Source organism: Muntiacus reevesi, chromosome 19, assembly GCF_963930625.1.
Source record: "Muntiacus reevesi chromosome 19, mMunRee1.1, whole genome shotgun sequence".
Lineage (NCBI taxonomy): Eukaryota > Metazoa > Chordata > Mammalia > Artiodactyla > Cervidae > Muntiacus > Muntiacus reevesi.
Window position 1 is genome coordinate 28,227,428 of NC_089267.1, and position 18,422 is coordinate 28,245,849.

Genomic DNA, 18,422 nt, shown 5'->3' on the forward strand with positions numbered 1-18,422 from the left:
GGGATGACAAAGGATGAGATTGTTGGATGGCATCACTGACTCAATGGATATGAGTTTGAGTAGGCTCCAGGAGTGGGTGATGAACAGGGAGGCCTGGCGTGCTGTGGTTCATGGGGTCTCAAAGAGTCTGACACGACTGAGTGACTGAACTGAAACTGAAACTTTGTTCCTCAATCTGATATTTGACCTTTTTCTTTTTTTGATTATCAAATTATACCACTATTATAGAACATATGCCAAATATGTAAAAGCACAAATAAAATTAAATCTAACTGTATACATGGGCATAGCAACTATTGAGATTTTATTTTATGTAGTTGTATGCTTTAAAAAAGACCTAAATAGATTAATTTTAACACATCTTATTCTAAGTGCTTCTGATTAACTTTTTTCACTTAACATTTTTATTGTCAGCACTTAATTCTAAAGAGAATGAGACACATCACAGGAAAACCAGCCAACAGAAAATTATTAAATAGCTCCCATTGTGTTCTCGTATTACTAAAATTTATCACATTCTTCACTCATCTAAGGCAGAAGTTGTCATACTTTATGTTAAGAGCCAGGCAGTAAATATTTCTGACTTTGTAGAGTGTCTTGCCTCTGATGCAATGAATCAGTTCTCTGCCATAGCATAAAACATTCTTCACCAAATATCAGAAGGCAGCTAACTTTGACCTGAGGGTTGTGGTATGTGGACTATGGTCTAAGGGATGTACTATGAGGATTTCTTTTTAGAACATGGTCAATAGTTTAATTGTAAGGCAGCATATTTCTCTTACTTTACCTGAAAAGTGGATTAATGATTTTTTAAAAACATTTTAAGCTACAAGGGTTAAAACACAGAAAGTGAGAGTGAAAGTCACTCAGTTGTGTATGACTCGTTGCGACCCCATGGACTATATAGTCCCTGGAATTCTCCAGGCAGGAATACTGGAGTGGGTAGCCTTTCCCTTCTCCGGGGGATCTTTCCAACCCAGGGACTGAACCCAAGTCTCCTTCATTACAAGTGGATTCTTTACCAACTGAGCTACAAGAGAAGCCCCCAAAAAACAAACGGTTTTGATTAACTCTCAATTAACGCAAACCTCATTTGGTTAAATTCTATTCCCCAGAAGTTCTGATAGCTTTTACAGAATATTATTTTTTAAAGTAAAATGAAAAACTGCATTAAAGGCTAATGATATTGAACCTAAGTAACATTTATGTAAAATTTCCCTTTTGTACAATGCATAAAAACATATTTTAATCTCATTTATGCTTAGTTCTAAGGAGAGTTTTTTTGGCACTTTGAATTGATTTTAAAATATGGTTGGCAGGGAATGATTAAGCTATTGTCCCTTGAGAGCATTTCAACCTTGGCATACTTCTGTGTATGTAAACATTACAGTTCCCTCTTTGTTGTGAGAATTGCGAGTTCTCCCCTCACCCCTCCTTGCCCTCATTTCTTTTTTTTTTTTTTTAATTTTATTTTATTAGTTGGAGGCCAATTACTTCACAGCATTTCAGTGGGTTTTGTCATACATTGACACGAATCAGCCATAGAGTTACACATATTCCCCATCCCGATCCCCCCTCCCACCTCCCTCTCCACCCGACTCCTCTGGGTCCTCCCAGTGCACCAGGCCCGAGCACTCGTCTCATGCATCTCACCTGGGCTAGTGATCTGTTTCACCATAGATAATATACATGCTGTTCTTTTGAAATATCCCACCCTCACCTTCTCCCACAGAGTTCAAAAGTCTGTTCTGTACTTCTGTGTCTCTTTTTCTGTTTTGCATATAGGGTTATCATTACCATCTTTCTAAATTCCATATATATGTGTTAGTATGCTGTAATGTTCTTTATCTTTCTGGCTTACTTCACTCTGTATAATGGGCTCCAGTTTCATCCATCTCATTAGAACTGATTCAAATGAATTCTTTTTAACCACTGAGTAATATTCCATGGTGTATATATACCACAGCTTCCTTATCCATTCATCTGCTGATGGGCATCTAGGCTGCTTCCACGTCCTGGCTATTATAAACAGTGCTGCGATGAACATTGGGGTGCACGTGTCTCTTTCAGATCTGGTTTCCTCGGTGTGTATGCCCAGAAGTGGTATTGCTGGGTCATATGGCAGTTCTACTTCCAGTTTTTTAAGAAATCTCCACACTGTTTTCCATAGTGGCTGTACTAGTTTGCATTCCCTCCAACAGTGTAGGAGGGTTCCCTTTTCTCCACACCCTCTCCAGCATTTATTGCTTGTAGACTTTTGGATAGCAGCCATCCTGACTGGCGTGTAATGGTACCTCATTGTGGTTTTGATTTGCATTTCTCTGATAATGACTGATGTTGAGCATCTTTTCATGTGTTTGTTAGCCATCTGTATGTCTTCTTTGGAGAAATGTCTGTTTAGTTCTTTGGCCCATTTTTTGATTGGGTCATTTATTTTTCTGGAATTGAGCTTCAGGAGTTGCTTGTATATTTTTGAGGTTAATCCTTTGTCTGTTTCTTCATTTGCTATTATTTTCTCCCAATCTGAGGGCTGTCTTTTCACCTTACTTATAGTTTCCTTTGTTTCCTAAGTTTCATTAGGTCCCATTTGTTTAGGTTTGCTTTTATTTCCAATATTCTGGGAGGTGGGTCATAGAGGACCCTGCTGAGATTTATGTCGGAGAGTGTTTTGCCCATGTTCTCCTCTAGGAGTTTTATAGTTTCTGATCTTACATTTAGATCTTTAATCCATTTTGAGTTTATTTTTGTGTATGGTGTTAGAAAGTGATCTAGTTTCATTCTTTTACAAGTGGTTGACCAGTTTTCCCAGCACCACTTGTTAAAGAGGTTGTCTTTTTTCCATTGTATATCCTTGCCTCCTTTACAGACAAGCAAAAGCTGAGAGAATTCAGCACCACCAAACCAGCTCTTCAACAAATGCTAAAAGATCTTCTCTAGACAGGAAATGCAGAAAGGTTGTATAAACTTGAACCCAAAACAACAAAGTAAATGGTAACGGGACCATACCTATCAATAATTACCTTAAATGTCAATAGGTTGAATGCCCCAACCAAAATCAAAGATTGGCTGAATGGATACAAAAACAAGACCCCTATATATGCTGTCTACAAGAGACCCACCTCAAAACCAGAGACACATACAGACTAAAAGTGAAGGGCTGGAAAAAAATATTTCACGCAAATGGAGACCAAAAGAAAGCAGGAGTCGCAATACTCATATCAGATAAAATAGACTTTCAAATAAAGGATGTGAAAAGAGACAAAGGACACTACATAATGATCAAAGGATCAATCCAAGAAGAAGATATAACAATTATAAATATATATGCACCTAACATAGGAGCACCGCAATATGTACGGCAAACGCTAGTGAGTATGAAAGAGGAAATTAATAGTAACACAATAATAGTGGGAGACTTTAATACCCCACTCACAACTATGGATAGATCAACTAAACAGAAAATCAACAAGGAAACACAAACCTTAAATGATACAATGGACCAGCTAGACCTAATTGATATCTGTAGGACATTTCACCCCAAAACAATCAATTTCACGTTTTTCTCAAGTGCACACGGAACCTTCTCCAGAATAGATCACATCCTGGGCCATAAATCTGGTCTTGGAAAATTCAGAAAAATTGAAATCATTCCAGTCATCTTTTCTGACCACAGTGCAGTAAGATTAGATCTCAATTACAGGGAAAAAATTGTTAAAAATTAAAACATATGGAGGCTAAATAACACGCTTCTGAATGCCCTCATTTCTTAATCTTCCCTTTATGCTCTGTCATATACTGGTAGTCAGGCATATTTTTTGGTTTTAAAATAACTTAGTATGGTAACTGGACACAACTGAAGGATAGAATCTATCCCTGGATAGATCAGGGATACTGGTCTATTAGTAAACGCTCCAGTTTTTAATATGATTTGCATTCTTGTGATTGCTATGCTTATAAATCATTATACTTAGAAAAACCTGTTTTGCCTTGATTACAATAATTTAAACTAAGTTATTCTGTAATTTGTGTTACTGTAGAGAGATGATGCAGGAAATATAGATTTTGAATGGTATAGTTTGAATATTAAATGTCATTTTCCTCCTAATTTTAGCATGCATATTATAGCAGAACTGCAGTACTAAGACTTCTGGAAAAGAAATATAAATCTCTGGTAAGTCTGTTTTTGTTCTTATCTTGAGAAATAATATCACAAGAAGATATATGATGTAATAACTTGAATGCACAAAGTTGAGTGATAATTAATGTTGGATAATGAAGTAATCCCCCTTTTATGTGACTTTTAAACTACCATTCTGTGAAACATAAAAGGATAAAAGTAGAGACTTAAAATACAGTCAAGATAAGAGCTAGGAAGTATATAACTTCATAGTATTAATAAATTGAGCTGCTAACAAGCTACTTTGGTATAAGCTGTTAAGTATTATCATATTGTTTAATTCAGATCAGGTGTTTGTAGCATCTCCCCCCCTCCCCAATTTCATTCTACAAAATTTTCTCTTGCTTTTGACTGAAAGTTGCATTAAAAAACTCAGAATGTAAGTGCTTTTGTATTCGCACATTGATTCAAGTTATACTAAATACAAACTAATAACTGTAAAATATATTAGTAGAATTTTCAGCTTTTAATGCTATTGGTAGAACAGTGTGTTAGAGCACTGAAAGGAATGGATTCAGCCAGTCTAGCGAATAATTGACAAATATGAAAATTGTGAAATTAAGGTTATACTGATATGACTTTCAGATAATAAATATGGTTTATGTACTTAAGTAAAATCTTGAGAACAGAAGTGAAGAGAAAAATTCCTAGAATTGTGAATTTTAAGAATACTGTGATAGGACATAAATTGAAGAAAGGAAAACAAAAATTGTTTTCTGTTTGAGAATTAAACGAATTGGGGTTCAGAAAGGCGAAGGTGGAGATATTGACTATTAAAATGGGACTTTATTTGTGGAAGTAATAGGTATTTAAAAATCCTTAGAGAAACTAAAAGTCTTTCTATACTTCTCTCTCATTCCATTTTTAATGGAAATTTGTTGCTGCCATGTGAGCATAAAGTGATCTTGCTAGAATAGAGAAAGAAGAAAAAACAGGAATGATTGTTTTCCTCACATGATTTGACATACAGATATCTCACTCTTGCTGTCAGAAAGGTCCTGGTGGAAGTATTTCAAATGTTTCTTTTAGGTTAACACTTAAAATATGTCCCTTATTTGAAAAGTGAATTATATTATAGTCAGTTCTTAGCCCACAAATATTCTACCAACTTGTTCAGATATTTTATCTCATATACATAATGAACCAAACTTGCATCTTGCATGAGATTTCATCCTAAATCTTATTTTCTCTAAAAGTTTTCATAAATTTACCAAAATATTAAAAGATATTTTTATGGTTATATTTATGGGTGTACGTACATGTACACACACGCACACACACACACACACACACACACACACACAGATTTCCCAGGTGTCTCAGTGGTAAAGAATCCACCTGCCAATACAGGAGACACAGGTTAGATCCCTGGGTTGGGAAGATCCCCTGGAGAAGGAAATGGCTACCCACTCCAGTATTCTTGCCTGGAGAATTCCATGGACAGAGGAGCCTCGTGAGCTACAGTCCATGGGGTCACAAAGAGTCAGACATGACTTAGCGACTCATACTTGGGGTCAGGACTTACTCAATTGAATATTTGTCATTCATTGATATAAGTAACACAGTGGGAAGACAACAGGATTTTGGAAAAGGTTATGACTTTAGATTTGGTAGATTTAGTCATATCAAGTTTGAGATCCAGATTTCCTGGTGGGGAGATTTCATTTTATTGGTCTGGATCCTAAAGGTTGATTTAGACATAGATATGGAAGGGGGTTCCCAAAGCCCATCCCTAGATTTGATGATCTGCTGGGAGAATTTCTAGCACTCAATATGTAGTTGTACTCCCAGCTATGGTTTCTTACCAAAAAAAAAAGATACAAAACAGAGCTGGTGTAAGGATAAGGCATACTGGAGAAGATACTGAGCTTCAACTTCTGAGCCTTTTTTCCCACAGAGTCACACAGGACTCATCTTAATTTCTCCAGTGTCAAAGTATGACAGCTCATGTGAAATGTTGTCTACCAGAGAAACTTATTAGAGATTTAGTGCCCATTTTCTTTTTAAATCAGGGATTAATCATGTTGGCACCTTCTGCCTACTACATACCAGGGATCCACACTCCCAGAAGGAACACAGACATTCAGAGTAAAAACCACATTATTTGTTCAGGTACAGTTTTTAGAATGGTAGGAAAAGTCCTGAAATCCAAGTTTTCAGATGATAGTCAAGGTTCGGTCTTGTAGGCGGGCCATTCTAATGATGGTAATCCTTCCTTGCTAATTCTTCTACATGAAACAAGGTCATAAGAATGAATGAGACTAAGAAATCTATCAATTCCTTGATTCTATCATTATGAACTCATCTCTGTCCACACAGCCTCTTTGGTTTTCCCATCTAAAGTTTAACCTTTCCTTTCCCTTAGGTTCTAGCTCTTCCTGTTCTTAGACACTATTCTATCAATTATCCTTTCTCTTCTACATACTCTTAACTTCCTTTCTACTTAAGCAAGACCATATCCTTTCAACCCGAAGAATACATTCTTGACCTAAGACCTCACCCTATGTTTTACCCTTTTTCTGTTTCATGGCTAACCTTCTTGAAAATTATACTATCTGCCTTTAATTTTTCAGTTCTTATTCCCTTTCCTTATAGTTAGTTCTATTCCCCAAGCTCCCTTGAAATTGATCTTTTGAAGATCAACAAAACCCTCTTTATTACTACATCTAGCAATTATTACTCCTTAACTCACTGGTGGCCTTTATTTTATTGAGATTTAGAATGAGATGATATCTACAGGAAGTATGTAGGTGCAGAGGAAAGGAAGAAGATTTGAAATCTTTGCTTGTGGAGAGTGGGAAAAGGCAGTAGAATGAAGACTATCAGAGAATTGCTGGATACAGAAGTTGGAAATCATTTTTTATGACTGTTCTTTGTATTGAGAATATTCTTTATCAGCTTTTAGCAATTCTGGTATCTAAGGTGGAAATGAAAGCTAGATACAGGTCATGTTTTACTGGCTAAGTAGAAAGAAAAGACTTAAGGCAAGAAAATTGGGCATATTGACAAGAGAATTTTTAAAGTCATGACCAGAACTTTTTCATCTTTCACTATAAAATGTCAAATACATTTGTATTTTTGTCTTATTACTAACATTGTAACAATAGTATATTATTGATCTACAAATATTTTCCATGTTTCCTGGAATGAAGCCATAGTTAAAATGTAATTGCAGAGACTGAGCTTCAGTGGAAAGGTGCTGTTCTAAATTTTATGAATATTTTTCTTAGATATTTTCCCAACATATTTTACAGCCTTGACTAACTTTTTTAATACATGGACTTGTGGGCTTAAAATTTTAGGATTAATAGGCTGTTATTTTATTAGATAACTACAGCGGTTCAGCAGTGTGTTCAGTACTTTGAGTTGTGTGAAACCATGAAAGGTGATGAAGTTTTGGGACATTCAAAGTCTTGTGGTAAGTATTATATTTTGTCACATTTTAAAAAATGGTAAATTTTTTTAATAAATAGCTTTGTAATTTATCTTTTAATATCATGATAAATTAGATTGCTTTTGCTAACACAAGATACTTTCCCCAGATTTAAGATACAGCATAATATGACCTTTTATAGCAGATCTACATTTGAAGGTATCATAGTGATTCTTACATTCTGCAGTTTTTTAGTTCATAACATGGTGTATGTCCTCGTGAGTTACACTACAGTAATACACTAGAGGAAGAAAGAATGAAAGTATATCAGGTGCATTTTATTGGGAGGAAAATTTCTATGGAATACCGTTTTATTATTGAACACGTTGCCCCATTTTTTTATTCTGCTCTGCTTATTCTCAGTCTGAGCTAAAATATTCTAGATGTTTCATAGTCTAGCCCTTATATATCTATCTAATCTCATATCTAGTTATTGATAGAAGTGGATCTTCTCTTAGAAGGCATACCAGTGCCTGCACTTTGGTTATTCCTACTCCTGCTGCCACAATCCATAATCCCTACCCTGATAACAATCTTACTGTGAAAGAGTAAACTTTGAGTTTTTCAGGAAGGCTTCTTTGCCTTGGGTGAATTTTTATTGTTCTTGATGACTTCATAAAGCTTTGCATGTGAATTTGATATCTTTTATCATTCTATGTCACTTTTTTAGGGAAATATTAAGTTCTTTGAGAATATGAAGGTATCTTATAATTTCCTTTATCCCTGAATAAATTCTTTACTGAATAAAAATGGCCAAAGACCAGTTATTAACAGGTTTCAAAATATAAGTGTTTTGTAGTAAAGGAGAAAGTACAGAAAGAAGCCAGAACTTTGAGAGAAGACAAAGATATATAAGTTTATATGCATATGAGAGTAAAAGTGTTAGTCACTCAGTCGTGTCCGACAGTTTGCGGCCACATGGACTGTAGCCCACCAGGCTTCTCTGTCCATGGAATTCTCTAGGCAGGAATACTGGAGTGGGTATCCATTCCCTTCTCCAGGAGATATTTACCAACCCAGGGATCGAACCCAGGTCTTCTGCATTGCAGGCATATTCTTTAATGTCTGAGCCGCCAGTGAAGCCTGTGTGTGTGTGTGTGTGTGTGTGTGTGTGTGTGTGTGTGTGTAATCTGTAAATTCATATATTTTTCTAATTAATATTAAAATGTTGTATCTAGCTCTTTTTTCCCTACCACTGTCCCAGCCCTTCATTGCCTTGGTTTTTTCCCTGTTGAAGACTTCAGGGTGCTTCACTGCATTCTTTTGACATTTCTTTCAAAATTTTTGCTTTCTTTTCTTTCAGAGTTTCCTGCCTACAGTTCCTCTACTCTAGGTCACCTCTGGTCTTCAGAAAATTAAGCAGAGGCTCTAGGTCACCTCTGGTCCTCAGGAAATTGAGCAGAGATGCTAGATCACCTCTGGTCCTCAGGAAATTGAGCAGAGACTCTAGGTCACCGCCGGTCCTCAGGAAAATTGAGCAGAGAGTGTTGTAACATTAAATTGATAGTGCACTGATGTATTTCTCTAGATTCAGCAGCTCTTTCTGTTGCTTTGGAATCATTTTAGATATTCTTTCTTCAGTGTTCAATGAATTTCATCAAACTCCACTGTCTTGCACCTGCCTACTTTTTTTCTAAGAGGAAATCTTGCATCCTTTCTCACTGGGAAAAATGGAAGTTTTTAGACATGAAATTCCTAGTTGTCCTGCATTTATGCGTGCGGATACATATTTATGTGTACCAGTGTTCCCTTTCTTCCAGTTAGAATGAAGAGGTAATCCTTCTGTTCCAGATTGAACTACTTGTCTGCTCTTGATTCTGTTCCCATCTGGTGTTTTGTTTTTTTAAGAACCATTGCTTCATTTGTTGTTGTTGTCTTTCTTTCTATTGGTACCTTTCCTTGCATTCTCTAAACCTGCTCATATTTTTCATTTTAAAAACTGAGCAGTTTCATATGTACCTTACTTCTCTTTGCTTTCCTTAAAAGAAAAGGCCTTCTAACTATTGAATGTATACCCAGGCCCCATTTCTTTATCTCCTGTTTACTTCTCAACCATGGAAATGAGACTTTTATTTCTGCTACTCCATGGTCTTCCCATTAACTTTCTCTTCTTTCTTGCCCTCAGTTTACAGCATTTGCCTCTCTTGACTCTTTCCCTCATCTTCCTGGTACCATTCATTCTCATCTAACACATTTTTCTTAGTCACTTGAAAGGCTCTTTTTATGTCTGTACTTTAAAAAGTTTTGATCTTTGCTTTTTTTCAGCTTAGTCTACCTGTTATCTCTTAAGGGAGCCCATCCACTCTCATGGTTTCAAATATTAGATATTTTTATATATAAATGAACACTCTGAAATGTTTAAGTCTGTATTTGGGGGTTCCTGAGTCCCAGACCCATGTACTCATACTTAGTATTCTATTTGGAAGATCCTTGGGAATCAATATTAAAATATCAAGGACTGAAATCATTATTATCTTTCTAAACATTTTTTTCTTCAGAATTAAAAAGAAGAATTTACTATGTACTCAGGAACTTGAGAATTTTTTTTAATCTTTTCATGGTCTGCATGTAATTCTAGCTAAGGCACATTGATTTATTTCCTTGAACATTTATTTTTCGTCTCATCTTCTTCATTCTTTTTTCTAATGTATGCTTTTGTTCATGATTTTCCGAATGAGTGTTGCTTTAAGCCTTGACCTTCTTCCATTTACCTTTCCATTTTGCTGTCAGTCAGTTTTCCACAAGCATATTTGGTTGCTTTTCTGCTTGAAACCCTTTAGTGTCATCCCGGTTGCCTCTATAATAAAGCCCATACTCTTTCTGCAGCTAAGTCCTGATATGTTGCTGCTATCCTCTAGCCATTTGTTTTTCCTACTTATCCTCCTGGCGCTCTGTTCACATCAGGCTGTTTGCCATTAGAAGCCTGATTTTTCACTCTTCTTGGTTTTTGACACCAGCAAATAGTTCAAGGTCTTATGTAAAACAGGTACTCAGTAGATCTTGAATGTATGGATGAATGAGTGAATAAATGATATATGTTAGAAGGTGCCTTTATTTTAGCAATTCTAATTTCATCTGCAAACATGGTTATAAGTATGATTGTGCTACTGGCCTTTAGTTGGTGGAATTATGCAGTAATAATGTTTTATATTGAGTTCCTTCCTTCCTTAATTCAAAGTCTCTTTATAATGACAGATAACTAACAATCTTATGGTATTTGTTTTAGAATGATCACTGTATGCCTATTATACTTTTCTGAGGTTTGATAAATTTTATAATGAATGCTTTTCTTCCGATTTAAATGTATTAAAGTATCTTGGGAAACAGTAAAGGATTTTGAAAGAAATTTATACCAAGTGTCTTCATTATAGACACTTGTTTAATATTCAGAGAGAAATAAAAACAGGTACTATGAAATATAATAGCATTAAAACAATTGTAATTGTTTTTCTTTTAAGGGATTAAGCAGAAAACTTTCTACTACTCAGGACAAGAATTACAATACATTTATTTCATTCACTCACTGAGCCTTTTGGGAAGATTACTGATCTATACCCAAGGCCGAAAGCTATTTCCTATAAAGTTGAAGACTAGAAAAGGTAAGTGCAATTAGGAGATATGAATATGTTCAGGTATGATAGAATTTGTGCTATGATTTTTTAAAGTTTAGAGATTTGGTTTGGTCTCTCCTAGGATACTGAGCAAGATACCTTTCAGTCTGCTGACAGGCTTATGTAAAGTGTTGTTATTGTTTTTTTTCCCCCCAGTATGTACTTCTTCCTACTTGTGTAATTTTGTTTCCCCTGTCTTCAATGTTTTCCTTATTTTTTTTTCTCTGCCTTTTAAAATCCTAGATATATTGGATGATTCAAGTTTGGATTCAGAACTAGAAGTCCTTGTTCTGATTCGGCTAAAAACTAGCTGTGATCTTTAAGCAACTATGTCTAATTTATTCTTCTGGATATAACCTTGTATTATAGACCCTTTTTTCTTAATTGTCCCATAGTCTCTATGAGAACTCAGATTAGGAGGATGGATGATTAGTTAAAAATTTTCTAACTTGTAAACATATGCTAGAAAATGACTTTCTTTTTCTTCCTTTTTGGAGATTCAGTATCCCTTACAGATCTTCTGGTTTTGTTTACCCAACTTATCTATCATTCACCAACTTGTCCAAAGATGGCATCACCTGGTCATTTAGGTAATCTGCTTCTATTATAAATAGAGAAATAGAAACCATGGAAAAATATTATATTTTCTGGATGTTTTGACAGACCTTATTTGGTAAAGAGATTTCATTAAGATAGCATTATTCATAATGAATTACATTGGTCCTGTCAAGTATTTGCTTAGTGAATTTATGGAGTATGGAATATTAAAGTATAAATTAAGAACTTTAGTGTTTTTATGTTGTATATCACTAGGAAAACCTTACATTACTAACTTTTGGTTTCTTAATTTCTTCATGTAAAACACTATTTTGTTCAGTATATTAGGAGGCAAATATCTGCAAATGTTAATTTATGAAACTAAAAATACCACATTAATTTTGGGACTGTTCTCTATATTTATTTATACCTGCATCTTCCTGAATATATATATTTTTAAAAGTCTTAAAAATGCTCATTTATTTCATTGGTTTTATGCTAACACAAGAAATATGCTAGTTTCCATTACAGTTTCTCCTCTGCTTTCTTCTTGTCTATGTTTTGTATTTTTTAATGATTCTAGTTTTCTCCCAGGCTTGACACCTGAATATACTTTCTTCTTTTTTTAAGAAAAAGAAGAAAAGTGAACGCAATAAGAAAGGTGTTTGCCAGGAGGGGAGAAGTTGTGAATTTGCTTCAAACCACATCCTCACTATCAAGCAGAACTTTAATGTCAAACAGCAAATGATCTAATGATGTCTTTTGGTGTTATAATGTCATTTACTTTCATTAACTTGAAGATACATTAAGCAAATATTCTCAAGTTTCAGGTCATAATTTGGTAATAAATCATCCTCTGAGCATTGAATTGTATGATTTTTAAACTCTTTAATTAACCTTGATGAGCTTTTTGAAACAGCAGTAGCTAACAGAGAAACAAAAGATGTAAGTAATGTCTTATTAAATTTTCAAAAATACTTCTTCTTTATCAGAGAATTACTCTCCTGCAAGTATGGCAACTGAAGTTCTGTGTATACTCTGTGATCAGAAAGAATGTGCAATTGAATGCTTATATAACAACACTGTGATTGAGGCTCTTCTTCAGCCTATTCATAATTTAATGAAAGGAACTAAGGTTGGTAATAAAGAGTCTCTTAATTGGGTATTAGTGAATATTCAATGGGACTTCTAAATTTGATCATTTGAAGTATTATACCATTTTCCATATAAATGTCTTTTAAATCCTACTTCATACAGTTAGTTGATTTTAGTTATGACAGTGTCAGGGAAAAGTCCATATAACATCTTAATCTTTTTTTCTGGTCAGACTTAGATATGACTGTAAGGACTGAAGTTATCTATTAAGATATTTGTTTTATAAATCTTTTAAGTCTCATAAGTACTTCGTTGTTTGTTTTAATGACAACTGTATAGCCTTTGGAAATATTTTCCTGGAGTCAGCTTTTTTTAAATATGAAGAACAAGTATTATTTTAGATAAACTTATAACCATCCCAGTTCTGAACATATGTATGTCTCTGCAGTTTGTGCTATAATATATTACCTTACATTTACATTATATACTGTATCCATCACACCCGAGGCTGAAAGAAACTGCTTAATGTCAGACATTAAAAGGTGGAAGAGTTCACCAGGCGGGCTGGGAAGACCCAGAGGAATCGGGTGGATAGGGAGGTGGGATGGGGGACCGGGATGGGGAATACGTGTAACTCTATGGCTAATTCATATCAGTGTATGACAAAACCCACTGAAAAAGAAAAAAGAAAAAAAAAAAAAAAGGTGGAAGAGTTGATACCATTACCACTAGTGCAGTCTGTCTGATATATCTCTCCACTCCTGTGACTAAATTTCTGGGAAATGACTTAAAGCCTTAGCAATAGACTAAATGTTTTCGATTTTCTGGGTCTGCATTTTGTAGTGTTTTTATTGATTTCTTCTCCCTTTTCCCACCTCTCAGTGGGATGGGCAACTGTTCACCCACTCACATATTCATCATTTATTGCTCATTCAGAAAGCATTAAACATTTTTGTGAATGTGGTACAAAGTATGGGATTCTGGGAAAGTAAGTGGTTATAATGAAAATATTTTTATCTTAGTCAGCCTCAGGAAAACAGAATGATCAGAGAAGAAATAAATAGATCATAATATACAACTTAATATTATAGAATGCCATAACATAAATTTCAAAATGTAAACCACATACCAGAGCTAAGAAATGTACTCCTGGATCTTGAACCATAGCTATTACTTCTTAGCTTTCATCTATCTCTCTTTAACATTCTGTTTTATTTTGGCATCTTTCTTTTACCTGTAAATGTGTTGGGATGGGGGAAACTCTTGATTACATAGTGCACAATTTTAACTACCAGCTTATATCTGGTCTTTTTAACAATAAGCTTTTAATTATGTCAGGTTACCATTCTTGTCTTGGCTCCTTCTCTTCCCATTGGTTCTCAACTCATTGTATTATAATCTTGCCTTCGTCATGTCACTGATGGAGCTTTGATTGCAGTTGCCTGTAATTTTAAAACATATAACTTTCCAGATTTGATCTTTAACATAGTAGATCACTTCTGAAATTATGTTTTCATAGCTTTCCTACAATCTTTCTGTTTTTTTCTGTCCCTTTCTGGACATTCTTTGTTACCTCTGTGATTTCCTTTTCAAGTCCCTGCTGTGTTCAGTGATTCAGGACCTGGTTCACATTCCTTTCTCTTAGTATGCTTTTCCTGGATGATTAGATCTCTTCAGCTCCAGACTTCTTTAGCTACCTACTAACTTCCGGTGCCTCCTGAACACCTTTTTTTGTTATTTATTCCATGAGCCAAACTCAGCATTTTCAAAACAGTATTATTTTTCTGCCCTTGCTCTGTTTTGTAAATGGGAACGCCTTTATTCTCTACATTCAATTTGTATTTAAGACCTATAGATTTTTTTTCCCCCTGCATATGTCTAAAATCCAGGTATTTCTCTTAATCCCCACTGTTTTTGTTTTTGTTTGCGTGTGCTCATGCATACTCAGTCAATTCCGACTCTTTTGTGACCCCAGGGACTGTTGCCCACCGGCCAGACTCCTCTGTGCATGGGATTTTCCCAGCAAGATTTTGGGAGTGGGTTGCCATTTCTTCCTCTGTGGGATTTTCCCAACCCAGAGATCAAATGCGCATCTCCACAATCTCCTATATTGCAGGCGGATTCTGTACTGGTGAGCAACAAGTGTAGGTATTACTTTTATTTAATCCCTGATAATTTCCTGCTTGGAATGTACACATTTTTTCTTGTTCAGTTTTTCCACTTTCCAGCCTATTCCTATTTTGCAACTAAGGCTACTTGATGCTTGCTGGATAAACTTCACACTTTTCAACTAGACATTCATATTGAGTGTTCCGTTTTATATTGTACCTGTTTCTTTCCTGTATATTCCAGCTATAAGAGAGCATTTGCACTTTCTAAGTCAGGCTATAGTGTTTCCCTGTGTTCAAACACTGTTTCCTTGCCATGGGAAGTCTTTAACTTGGTCTATTTGTTCTTCAGACCACAGTTAATTGTATCTTGAAATTTTCTCTCAGTTCTCCCTGACAGATTTAGGTGTTTGTCTATATTCTCACATTATGTACTTCTGTAATTGTACCTAAGTTGCAATGATTCTTGAGAATAAAAAACAACTGTCTGGCACATAATAGACATTCATTATCTCACTTAAGACACGAACACTACCCACTGAGCCACCGCTGCATCACTGGCTCTGTGCTGGGTAGTTGAAATACAGAAGTGAATAAGACATGGCCATTGCTTTTTAAGGAATCTGCTCTAATAGGAAAGACAGAATATTAAACAAATAAAATATTGAAAATGAGGAAAAAGAAAGTTTAAAAAACGTGTGTATTAATGAAGGAAAGTAGAGAAGTTCTTTTAAGAAAGATATTTAGTGTGAAAGCAACAAATTAAACCTTAGATCATCATGAACTAGAACATCTAGATCATCTAGACCCCACATTAGTTGAACTAGCCCACTGAATTTTGTAGAATGTATTGGTTGCAATGTGTTTTTTGTTCAGTCACTAAGTCATGTCCGACTCTTTGCAACCCCATGGCTACAGCATGCCTCCATTCTCCCAGAGTTTGCTCAAATTCATGTCCACTGAGTCAGTGATGCCATCCAGCCATCTCATCCTCTGTCACGCCTTTCTCCTTTTGCCTTCAGTTTTTTCCCAGCATCAGTGTCTTTTCCAGTGAGTAGGCTCTTTACAATCAAGTGGCCAACGTATTAGAGCTTCAGCTTCAGATCAGTCCTTCAAATGAATATTCAGGGTTGATTTCCTTTAGGATTGACTGGTTTGATCTCCTTTGCTGTCCAAGGGAGTCTCAAGAGTCTTCTCTAGAATTACACTTCAAAAGCATCAATTCTGTGGCATTCAGCCTGTGATCCAACTCTCTCATCCGTACATGACTACTGGAAAACCATAGCTTTGACTATACGGACCTTTGTTGGCAAAGTGACGTCTCTGCTTATTAATACACTGTCTAGATTTGTCATAGCTTTCCTTTGAAGGAGCAAGCATCTTTTAATTTCATGACTACAGTCACTGTATAGATATATTCAAAATTATCGTAGAGAATAGGTGCATTGCATCCATGTAGGTACAGGTGCATAAGTAGGTCCCAGAAAGAATAGAAACTTTAGTAGAATTAGACTTCTAGATAGGCTCTAGCATTGACACAACTCTCTAGTTTTTAGTATTTCCTTTGTACTAATTTGCTATATACTGGTAAAACTAGTTTTACTATTTTTAACAATAAAAAATGGGGAAATATGATCAGTTCCACTTACGTTTTCTCATTAGTCGACATCATTAGCTATTGGCCAACTCATGAATTGATAGTCCTTAATCACACCTACAACTAACTCATGACCCAATCAGTTGCAGGAAAAGATGATGTCCCTTAGAAAAGATGTTAGTATGTTATATTGCATGCACAATGAAATTAGATCAGATATAGCCCAGTGAATGAGAAGTAAAGGGCAAAGAAAAAGAGCTACTGCATTTGTCATCTAGAATTATATGCATATAAAACTGTAATAGCAGCAATTGTTTCAGCTGTCTTAATAAACAGTAATAGCTTTGGGTAAAAAGTATGTATGTTTTTGCCTTATCAACTGTGCTAGTATGAGAATATAATCTAATGATGCATTTAATTCAGACATATTTCACAGCCTAACAATCATTAACTTTCTTTTTTGTTGTGATAATATAACTTTATTAGATTACACTACCATCCTTGAATGTTAGTCTGTGATATGTTAGCATGTCATAAAATTATATGATATCTTTAACATACAGGCTGCTCCAAATTGCTCTGAAACAGCTTTAATTCATATAGCTCATATTTTGGCAAGAATTGCATCTGTGGAAGAAGGACTTACCCTACTACTTTATGGAGAAAATATGAACTCTTCTGAAGAAAAAAGGTATGTTTCTGTTTTGAATAATTTTTGGAATTTTTTAGTATGTTTTCTCAAAACTGATTTAAAGTTTCCAAAAATCTTGTCATATATTAATGAAAATTGGGATAATTATTCTAGATAGTTATCTAGTTAGGTTTCTTGATCAACTACTAACATATTAGATCATCAGAAATTTGAAGGAATAGCCAGGATTATGAATTCTACAGGCAGAGTAGGTCTTGATATCTATAACTTCAAAAGAAAACTAGAATGGTTCACTCTGTATAGGATTGTTTTTGCTCCCTTGGACTGTACTCTTTCTTGGAACTTCTAAAGCCACAAATGACTGATTTTAAGTTAAACCATACAAAGGAAAGCTAACTACTTCCCCATCTCCCTTCTCTAACCCTTATTCAGTTCTATCACCTGGGTCAGCCAGTGGTAACATTATGGTCATGCTTCTAGACTTTCTCTATACCTGTAATGATGCATCAAATATATATGTTCAGTCATAGGATTCTTTCTTTTCAAAAATGGTATGTACATTAATTTTTTTTGGGTTTTTGTGTGTAACCATAACCACTTCCTAGGTGAATATAGAATGAAACATTTTTAAAAGGTCTATAATACATTTTTGTATGACTTTACCATAATTTATTCAAATTTCTCTACATTATTGGATATTAGGTTGTGTCCATGATTTTGCCTCCACAAATAACACCACAATGAGTGTCCTTTTATTCTATTGGTATGGTAGATTACATTAATTGATTTTTTTTGAATATTGAACCACCTTGCTTACCTAGAATACTTCTTTTTATATATTGTTAGATTTGATTTACTAATATTTAAGGATTTTTGTCTGCGTTTATGAGAGAGATTAGTCTGTGGTTTTCGGGATTCTTGTCTGGCCTTACTGTAACACTGGTCTCATAATTTAGGAAATATTCTACTTCTAGCTTTTGGAAGAGATTTGGCATAATTTGTTAAATGTTGGATAGAATTCACCAGTGTACCTATTTGGGCAAAATGTTTTCTATTTAGGAAGTTTATTATTTATTCTATTTCTTTAGTAGGTAGGCTTATTCAGATTTGTTTGTGTTTTGGCAGGTTGTGTCTTTCGAGGAACTGGTCCACTTATCTAAGTTTTCTAATTTGTGGGCATAGACTTATTGATATATTTGTTTTTTTACAGTA

At 35.0% G+C, this 18,422-nt stretch overlaps 1 protein-coding gene across 5 annotated transcripts in view; it reads left to right on the top strand.

Annotated features, from left to right (window-relative positions):
- TBC1D32 (TBC1 domain family member 32) overlaps positions 1-18,422 on the top strand; it is a 179,414-nt gene that overhangs the window by 32,728 nt on the left and 128,264 nt on the right. For 3 of the 5 annotated variants that reach the window (XM_065911547.1, XM_065911551.1, XM_065911550.1), the window contains exons 10-15: positions 4,112-4,171; positions 7,505-7,595; positions 11,069-11,209; positions 11,719-11,811; positions 12,751-12,893; positions 17,122-17,249. In XM_065911547.1, the coding sequence (XP_065767619.1) occupies positions 4,112-4,171; positions 7,505-7,595; positions 11,069-11,209; positions 11,719-11,811; positions 12,751-12,893; positions 17,122-17,249 (656 nt within the window). The remainder of the gene's footprint in view (positions 1-4,111; positions 4,172-7,504; positions 7,596-11,068; positions 11,210-11,718; positions 11,812-12,750; positions 12,894-17,121; positions 17,250-18,422) is intronic. The other 2 variants (XM_065911548.1, XM_065911549.1) reach the window with 2 other exon arrangements.